At 34.7% G+C, this 10738-nt stretch overlaps 1 protein-coding gene across 1 annotated transcript in view; it reads right to left on the bottom strand.

Annotated features, from left to right (window-relative positions):
• Nucleotides 1–4661: 4661 nt before the first annotated feature.
• Nucleotides 4662–10738, bottom strand: part of LOC110024078 (glycerol-3-phosphate dehydrogenase [NAD(+)]) — a gene marked incomplete in the record, with an annotated part of 8523 nt that continues 2446 nt past the window's right edge. Inside the window, 9 exon segments of the mRNA XM_020723824.1 lie at nt 4662–4975; nt 5085–5214; nt 5558–5606; nt 5706–5760; nt 5849–5969; nt 6056–6093; nt 6187–6250; nt 6961–7068; nt 7164–7381. Coding sequence (XP_020579483.1) covers nt 4887–4975; nt 5085–5214; nt 5558–5606; nt 5706–5760; nt 5849–5969; nt 6056–6093; nt 6187–6250; nt 6961–7068; nt 7164–7381 — 872 coding nt within the window.

Raw genomic sequence — 10738 nt, 5'->3', positions numbered from 1 at the left:
CAAAATATTATTAAAAGTTTCAAGAAAATTACGATAAGAGAGTACGATAAGATGCAACTGAAAAACATGTGGGATCAACTAAAAATAGACAGGAAATTTTGGAAGGAATTGAAACGAGAATCCACGGGCTTTGGTTGGGATCTAATCAAGCAGATTATTGATGCTTCAAAGGAATGATGTGCTGAGAGATTGAAGATGAGTATAGATCAAACTTATATATTATGACTTTATTTTTCTGAATTGTATGAACATATCCATGTTCCTTTATATTGCAGGCAGTGTTAGCCACCAAAAAATTAAAATTCAATGGCATTGACCCCGAGCTGGAAGAGAAATTGGATTGTATGTTTAATGGGGTTGTGGCAACAGAGAATAGTGCTTGGACCCCTTGTGAGTGAGAGTTTGCAGGCATGCCAAAAAGAAGTAGACTCCACTAGCAAGACAAAACATCCAAGGGTGGAGAAAAAGAACAAAGAAGGGGCTTCTTTCATTAGAAGTCAAACATTATAACCAGTGGTTTCATACACCAGTGACCCTGGGACATCAAAAGCCCTCCATGTAACAAGTTATCCGAGTTTTGGAGCCAATTCCATAAATTTATGAGGCATGTCTATTTGCTCTCCATGAATTTACTGGAGGACCTGACCCACAGAGTGTTCTTCATGATGAAGACCTTTGACTATAGGGTCATTTATTTACGTTATTTTTAAGACTACATGGACATTTACTTTATTTATTTATCTTTGCATTATTTGTACTTATTTTCAGTAGATTTATCGGGCTTCTTATTTGGATGTCATTATTTGTACTTATTTTTCAGTAGATTTATCGGGCTTCTTATTTGGATGTTTTTTTTTCCTTGGAATAATGCTAATGCTACTTTGGATGTTTATTTTTTCATCGTACACTTTGTAATTTGTTATTTGAAGTTCATTTATGATTGTTGCTATGATGTTGCTTGGCTATAAAATGTTGTCATCTTACTTCATTTAGTGATTCTCATGTCTTACTTGAACATAACATTTATTTAACATGTATTCAAAAAGAGAGAGACGCAGAAGAAGAATTGTTGCATCGGTATGTTTGATGTATGAATACTACAACTCATACGCAGATTAGTTTCTCTGCATGACATCATCTTATATTGGTGATAAATGTGTTAGGGAGCTACTTGAAAACATCCTACATAATTCAACAACATGTTTCCTATGACATACTGATCTCCTAAATGAATTACACAGAAATCAAGGACTTCATGGCTTCTCCGAGATGATTTCCAGAGAGGTGTTAGCAATAACCCTCAAAATTTTGTCACATAATAAATAAATGAGAGGAGCGATGGAGTAATTGCAACATTCATCGGAGAATCAGCAAATACTTCTCAATTGGGTTGAATGCTCTTATTAATTTTTCATAGAAAATTATCAAGTCAAAGGACCCAACATTTGAGAGGACTCCGATAGAGATTGAAAATGACCCGCGGTATATGTCATAATTTAAGGTAAATATTTTTACTCATTATATTCAGAAGTCAAAATGAGTAGTGTAATTTACATAGCCTTATTTAATTTGTTAGAATTGTATTGGAGCTATCAATAGAACACACATGAATGCACGTGTATCAAATAATGAAAAAGTCATATTCACAGGGTAGCGTGGATCACCAACACAAAATGTAATGACTATACGTGATTTCAACATGTACTTTACTTTTGTTATGGATGGTTGGGAATGCAATGCACATAATAGTCATATATTCATATTTTCCACAAGAAATCGGAAGCACAACTTCCCCCACCCACCCCAGGTTTGCTCAACCATTGATCTTATTTAAATTTTTTTTTTCTGTGCATTACTAATTGTATTTGTGATAAATAAATATTATTTGGTCGATGCAGGATATCCCTTAAAAAATAAGATATTTGAAGTCATTTCTGAATACTAAATGTCACATTCCCGACTTTGAAAGGTTCGACAATATTGCTCGAGATAGTAAATAAATGTTTAACAAGAGACACTAGCCCTTATGTGGTGTCATTGAAAAAACATTTAGAGTGTGGAAGAAAAAATAGGTTATACTGCGTGATATGTCGTCATATATATTTCTGAAGCATGTGCAGATAGTGGTGGCGACAATGGCTCTCCACAACTATATTCGGCGGCGTCCTTCGAGCAATGACATTAACTTCAGCAAGGTTGATGATGATCATTTACATGTCTCATCCGACACATTTGAATATCGCATGAGATATTCTTTATCACTGGCAGAAGTTGAATCACCTGAGGGTTGCACCCAAGATTGTCAAGGTGCTTGGGAAATGATTGAATTGAGAGAGCGAATTCCAGATGCCATAGTTGGTTGTTGAATGGGCCAATTGTTGTTTTTCTCTTATTGCTACTATCTTTACGATGAATGGTGAGAATTTTTATTATTTGTTGTATCAACGTTCTGCCAAATCATTTAAATTTTGAATCTTAATTTTATTTTTCGCTCCTTTACATATATTATTCCCCATCAGAATAGTCGGAAAGGCAACCGTGGATACAATATGATATATGAATATTTATTGCATGTTTATTTTTGATTTTTTTGAAGATCGGTGATGAGACATTAGACCTTAACTATTCTTCTGAATGACTTACTTGTCATTATTGGTTCTTGTCATATGTAAAATCCCAATGAAAGCAACCATACACCTCTCAATTTTCAATCGTGGTTTTTTTAAGCTCTTATGAATGACCTTTTTTGTTTGGTGATATGCTGTGACACATATAAGTCCGACATTACGTGTTTTGAAGGCAACCAAGAACATTTTTTTCAAGGTCTGTTGTCTTTTCAATTAATGTGATGTGAAATTTTGAGTGTTATGCATGTAATTATATTCTCTGAGACCTCAGGCTTTAATTATAATTTTTTTAGTTAATATTGTGTTTAATGATTTATGTATTGTTGTGTTAAACCTTCAGAAAAGATGAATTTGATGACTTTCAACACCTCCAAAGGATTGAACTGCGATTGTGAACTATTATGATCTCTGCTTACTTCGTGACAGTCACATAGCTACAAGAAACAATTTTACAGATGTCCGAGGAGAAGACAAGAAACCTGACTTCTTTAGATGGACAGATAGGTTGGAAAAATCGACAGTTGATCGTGATCGGGCGGGGTGAGTTTCCTTGGAGGACGGATTGTCTTGTAACCTACACCAGCTGCATTTTAAAAATAACATTATCATCTTATTGATTGTTATTTTAGTAGTTTTTTAAAAAATTTTGATAGTCGTGTCACTCACTATTTAGTGAAATGTCTATTTTTATTTTGTAACGTTCAGACTGGATATTTACTTTCAAATATGGTATGAGATAGCATGAACAGTTCTTTTGTAAACAACATTTAAATACAAGAACAGAATGATCATTTGTCCAAAAACAGCAACACATCTGTTTTCAATCTGCAAATAACAAACAGACAATTAACTTATTTGCAAAAACTTACTGTCATAGTTGCAACTACCTCAAACAAACCCTAAGCTGATTTCATTCCAATCAATTTTATTTTATTGACTTCTACATTTTGAATCATTTTTTTGCATTTATAACACTAGTATTAAAAGCATATGCATGAGAGAGTATTTCACTTCTAAAATATTAGTGATAATGATATTTTTAATGAGATGTCAAAGTTTGAGTGTTATGTATTTAAATATGAAAGTGCAAGTTTTAGTTGAATAAATATATATCAACACCTAAAGTTAGTCCATTTTTTTACATTTGTAACACTGGTATTAAAAATTTATACATGAAAATAAGTATTTCATTGTTAAAATAATAGTGAAACTGATATTACTAATGTGATGTGAAATTTTGAGTGTTATGCATGTAAATATGAAAGTGTAAGCATTACTTATAAAATATATAAGAATTGTGTGATATTCATGTAAATACCCCAAAAAAACACTTAAATGTATTGGAAAATTTTATAAGATGGCCGAGAAATTTGCAATGTTTTATGGCGCAGAATGTTGGCCTTTAAAAGAGAAGAATAAATAAAAGTTAAGCGTTGCTAAGATGAGAATGCTTAGGTGGATGAGTGGATTGGCACTTAAAGACAAAATGTGAAGCGAGTCTATCCGTGAAAGGTTTGGTGTAGCTCTACAAGCAAACATAATTTGAGAGAATCATCTTAGATGATTTGGTTACATTAAACACCGACTATTTGATGATCCGATTAGAAGAGTAGTTGTTTTAAATTCAACTTATGTCAAGAAAGACAAAGATAAACATAAAAAGATAGCCGCAATATATAAAAAATGATCTTTAACCTATTAGAATTATATGAAAAAATGACACCCAAAAGAACAATGGAGAAAAATGATTCATCTAGGCTACCCCACTTACTAGGATAACGGCTTGTTGTTGTTGTGAATGTTGTTGTTTGTTGTTGTTGTATTAGATAGATCAACTTGCCTATTAATAGCATCAGAACAAAACACACAAGTATCTAACAAAATATATTTATATTTCCTCTGATTCCCAACCAAACCATAAACTTTATCACAAATAAATCATTATGGTTGTGAAATAAAAATCAATTAAAATACTGAACTAGAAAAAAAAAGACAATCAAAATGAATACATGATCAACCAAACAATCTCCACGAGATGATGCCAAAAAAAATATATATATATTTGACAAATGAAGAAAAATCCAAGTTTCAAGCAAAAGCAATGCTTGCAACTGGCATTCATTAAAATTAGGGTCTGTGATCCTTTTCTGTAGCAATTGTATTTCCATGCTGGTTAAGGCAGCTAAAAATTGAAGTAAATTTATATGGTATAGAGGACAGCTGTTAATAGTTATGTCAGCCTTATCATAACTTCTCGAGTCACGTTGGAGAACTATACTCAAAAACCAGATTCAAAGTTATTTTGATCAAAAGAAAGTTGATTTTATCTGACTGAGATCTGTAAGGTCCTGAATGAAATAAAATTTTTAGCCCTGTGCTATTATCTATATTTCCTGAACAAGAATTAGTAGTATTTAGCAGCATCATCAATGAGGGAGAAATTTGGTGTTTGCTCACTGTATTCAACTATTGCTGTTGGAGGAAGCTCACCAATACAGATCTTATGCACAGTTGTCAGAAGTGGAAATAAGCCCTGCCATCCATGGTGACTCAAAACTTCATATACTTCTTTTGCTGTTGAAACACCCTTCAAAATAAGGTTATTGAAATTTCAAATCTCAATTATTTCAATTGGTAGAATAAGCCATATGTTGAGAAGTTTTACTGCATTTTTCATATATAACCCTCCACTTTTTTCAGTAGCCTATAAAAATTGAAAGACTAATTCATTAGACATAGGATGTAACCTATTCTGCTTATCTAAAGCTTTTTTGCATCGATATGATATTGTCGTAGACAACCTTTTTAACATTGAACTCAACATAACTTGTTGACATTTGGTGGTTTTAACACTCACTTTGAAAACAAAATGTATGCTTAAAAGTATGAAAAGTAAAGCTATATTTATGAAATCAGTTTTGGTGGCATACCTGCAATTTTTGCCCTTGCAGTAGTTCAGCTTCTAACTCACTAAAAGATCTACAAGAGAGATTTAAAAATAATGTGAGGGGGTTCACAAGCTTAATCAAGCCTTAATTAATATGATCCCTTTTGAGAGAATAGTATTTGGTTAGATACTTTGTACCGCCGGTCCTGGCAAAGACTTCTGCAACTCTCCTGTTCCTTCCTCCAACTGCCATAAACCATAATGATCATCTTATATTATCTCATAACATTTCTAATGAAAAAAATGGAGGCTTATGAGTATTGAAGTTTCTTACGGCATGTTGTAATAACATCAGCAACACCGCAGCTCTCAAAAAAGGTGTTGTCTTTTACAGATGAGAATAACAGTTTGGATAATGCACGCATCTCTCGCAGGCCAATCCTCATGATTGCAGCCTAATATGGAAATAAAAAAATTATACTTATGTAATCTCTGTTAAAATACTAATAATCTCATTGGTTATATATATTTCAGATCCAACCTTCGTATTATTTCCCATGTCCAAGCCATCAACAAGACCTGTATCAATAATGCACCACTTTCTTTTGCTTTAGTATTATTCTAAACAAGGCAAAATGAATAAGGTGCTGCAAAATATAATGTCCACAAAACCTGAAGCAATGGCGACCACATTCTTTAGCGTACCACATAACTCAACACCTTCTATGTCTTGCACCTGCACATAATTATGAAAATACAATTTATAAAAAAAGCTGGACCATACCTTGTGCAGGACAGCTATCACAGCTCTGCTATATATTCCATTCGAGTTATCAAAATTTTTTAATTGAACTTTTGGCGGTCATGCAGTAGATCACGGTCCTCAATATGTTAACTGATATATGAGTCTTATTTTGTAGCTTCGTTCCAAAACCATGCTCATATCATGCAAGTAAGACATTAGTCACCATTTATAAGCCTTATTTGTTATAGTTCTCATTGTTATTATTTTAGCAGCAAAACAATATTACTTCTTTGCAAACCTATAAACATCACCAATAGTATGGCCTTATGAAACACTCTACACTATAAATTTGAACTAAAGGTCAGATTCACCGTAGTAGCAAAAGAATTTGAAAGCGCTCGGGTTTCTGCACACTATAAATTTAAATTCACTGTTGTAACAAAAAAATTGAAAGCACTCAGTGAAGCAAATCTTTGAATGTAAGTTCTGTTAAAAAAAATAATAATAAGCAGAGCGAGCAATGGAAGAGTTCATTATAGTATATGAAACTGGTTCAACAGTTCAACAAAACCACCAAAATCATAGGGCTGTTAAAGCTTGTTCTTCTGCTGAATTATAAGAAGTATATCACGAGTAACTTACTACAGAAACTAGGCTTGTTCTTCTGCTGAATTATAAGAAGTATATCATGAGTAACTTACTACAGAAACTAGGAAATATCGTTGGCCGAACAATTTTGCCCATCTCTGTGCAACTTCCATGCTGTGCTTATAGCCTATAGTTGCTTCGCTAAACTTTTCAAATGCTATCTGCATTTACAGAAATAAAGAATTGATCAACGAGATTAAATATTATATTCATTCATATTAAGTAAAATCTAGATGATGGGTGAGTGAGTTTTTGCCTCATCAGCAATATTTGCACCCATGAGAACGCAACAGTTGATGCCAAGCGTATCTGTAATAAGCTTGGAGATCATGCATGGTCCTTCTTTCTTTACTTCCATGCCTTTAATAAGAGAGATTCCCTCAGCATCAGACCTTATTTTTCCTACCAGCTTCCCGCATATTTCCTCAATGAACTGGTGTGGAGTCACAAAAACTAGCATGTTTGCCTCTCTCACTGAAATTACAAGAATATTTATAGTTAAGATAGCTACATATACCCACAAATTGGGTGAGCATGGGGGAACAACTTTGCCAAAGGATAAATGTTGCATGGTGGAACATTTATGGAGGCAGCCAATAAGATATAGTTAAAATAATTCGACTAATGTATGTAATAGGTTATAAAAGATATTTTTTAACAAATGGAAAGGTGTTAACATAATGTAGTAGACATGAGACATGGAGGTTGGCTTCCATAGCTAAATTTGGAAAATTTTTAGACACAAATAATTTAAGAAAATTAGAATTAAGCAAACCAAGATTTTTAGGATTTTGTTACGCCAGTCCGTAAAAATTTTTTAGTATTTTGTTATTTGTTATTATATAAATAAGACTACTATGCTTAGGGTTAGGGTTATGCATGAGATTGTTGTGTTTGATTCTCAGGGTTAGGATTTTGGAGATATTTCCTACCTCTTGAATTGTAGGATTTATGAGAAATCATCTAACTTTAGGTGCTTATATTTTATATATTTAGAGTTGTAATTGTTGACTTGCTTTTGGCGAAACAAAATAAATATTATTTATATCCTAATTTCTCTGAAAAATCATTTCAATTCCTATCAAATTGGTATTAGAGCATTCGATTCTAGGAGAAGAAAGATTTGGTGCGCCCTAGTCATGATCCACGAGCAAAAAATCATGATTTGCAGCTAGCAGAAACACCAACATCAGGATCGTGGCATACAGAGACAATGATGAGGTAAGGGCGCACACGCGATACAATCATGATTTGGCTCGTTTTGATGATGGATCGAGAATACATATAGATGTGGACACATCCATGGTTTTTTACAAGCAGCGAAGCAATTGACAAGATCGTGTAGTACAGACGTGTGATACGGTCGGAAAACAACTGTGGGGAAGTTGATAGATTGTGGAGTATAGAAGTTCCACACCGCTCTTGATCTAAATTAATGATCGGAATGGCTACCTAAAGGGGTTTCACACCGCCCGTAACCGAAACTCATGATCAGAATCTACAACCTCTGAAATCCCGATCGTGAGAAGCCAACAACGGAATTTCCCACTTTGAAACCACGTAAAGGAATCTAAGATTGTGCCTTCCCAAGTTTTGTGTGATTTCCAATAGTTTTGCACCAAACTGCCTACGTGAATTCAAGGATCGCGATGCCCAGAGTTCCGCACAAGCTGAATAAGCGTAAAAAAATACTAAAACTCGCGATTCTAGCAAAGGGAGTTCTGAAACTGTATAGTGAGTAATGGCGGCCAAGAAAGTAGATGATGTGGATAATAAATTGGAGGAAGATGAGAGCCTAATCAAATTGGGAATGGAAGAGTGTTTCTTGTCCAAGGAGAGATTTACCGTCTTGAAAGAAATGATGAAGAAGATCACAAAATCCCATGTAAACCCTCCTTGGGAGAAATGATGAAGAGGATCACAAAGTCCCACACAAACCCGCCACTGCCTACAATGTGATCAAGTTAAGGAATTAGAAGCGGACTCGAACGACAACACGTGGAAGAGAAAACACAACATAAGAACAAATAAAACAACCGCCACTAGGTGGAATGAGGTGGTACGTGATTCATGGATGGAGAAGATCTATTAGAAGGACGTTGGCCCAGAATAGGGGGTCAGGGTTGGTGGGACCCCGACTGAGGGTTGCATCTGACAGTGTCAATGACTTTTGTTACAACAGCTTTTCGGGCAGAAGAAAATTCAGGAGCCTGTGAGGAAGAGCAAGGTGATTATAGGACGGGCCAGACTTATGTAAGAAGAGAAATCAAAAGGGATAGAGAAAGGAAACTCAACCCTTGCTTTTTCAAGAAAATTGGGGAGGAGACACATACATAAGGAAGCTGAAGATGTCGATATATGGGTGCAATGAACTTCATTCAAGAAAATTGGGGAAGAGACACATACATAAGGAAGCTGAAGATGTCGATATTTGAAGGAGAGAATGCATGTGGTTGGATTTTATCGTAAGGAAAGTACTTTATTGTTAATAAATTGATGGAGGAAGAAAAATTGATGACTATGGCTTCGTGTTTAGAAGGAAAAGCTCTAACAATGTATCAATGGAAAGAACAATATTAGCCAATCTGAACATCAGAAAAATTCAAGGGTTAATTGTTGGAGTGCTTCAAAACCACACAACAATAGGACTTACACGAATAGTTTTTTCCATTGGTTCGGGAATGATATATCACATAGTATAAAGAGAAATTTGAGATGTTATCTTTTCGTTTGAGAGGGATATCATAATAAATGTTGGAAAGAAACTTTATGAAAGGGTTGAAGCTAGAGATTTAAGCATCATTTTACCTGCTAAGATCGTGATTGGGGGAAACTATGGAATTAGCACAGTTTTTTGAAGGCAAAAATGTAATTAAACAGGCTAATAGGAGCAGTACAGATGGAGTACCATTTCGAATTATTACAACCACAATGATACCAATAGCTTAAATAGTGAATGTCTTGAGAGATGCTCCACAAGATAGGAAAAAGAGACCTCGACCAGGGGGCGACACTCAAACACCTTACAGAGACAAAAATTCAGGAGAAGCAGATCAAGGGGTTCTATTTTCAGTGTAATGACAATTTTTTCATAAAACACCATTACAAAGATCGGACATTATAGATTCCCACAGTGTATGATGAGGAGTCAGGGGAAGTTGAACCAAAAAAGGCTATGGTGGAAGACAATGAATACACTCACTTGGTTATGGCACAAGTCTTATTGAACTCGGTGGTGGGATTAACACCGAAATACACGCAGAACATAATTGTGTTAATAGAAAATGGGGCGCCCACAACTTTATCTTTATTCAAATAGTAAAGCAATTTGGGCCTGAGATTGTGGACGTGAGAAATTTTGTAGTCTTGATGGGGACAAGACAGGTGGAAAAGAACAAGGGAGTTCGCAAAAAAGTGATTTTCATACTTCCAGATATTTAGGCGATGAAATATTTTCATTCCTTACATTTAGGAATCACTAACATGATATTGAGTATGAACCATAAGGAAGACTAAGAAGAATTGAAAATTGACCATGGAGTTTGAGGAGGGAGATAAGACGAAGGTGTTTCACGGTGACCCTAGTTTGTGCAAGACCCTGGTGTGTCTTTTTAGGGTTGAAGGGGCCACTACCTAAGACCTGGAAGGGGTTGAGAAAGTTTATGGGACTTATAGAAAACTATCACAAGTTCGTTAAAGGTTATAATTTGATTGTGTGGTCGTGGATAAAGAAAGTGAAGAATGATATCTTTCAGCGGGGGAAAGTCACGACCCAGACTATTGAAAATTTGAAAAAGGTCATGATGAGTGTGCTAATCCTTATGGCGATAA

Source organism: Phalaenopsis equestris, unplaced genomic scaffold, assembly GCF_001263595.1.
Source record: "Phalaenopsis equestris unplaced genomic scaffold, ASM126359v1 Scaffold000002, whole genome shotgun sequence".
Taxonomy (NCBI): Eukaryota; Viridiplantae; Streptophyta; class Magnoliopsida; order Asparagales; family Orchidaceae; genus Phalaenopsis; species Phalaenopsis equestris.
Note: the sequence above shows the minus strand (reverse complement) of the source record. Positions and strands in the feature narration are given on the sequence as shown.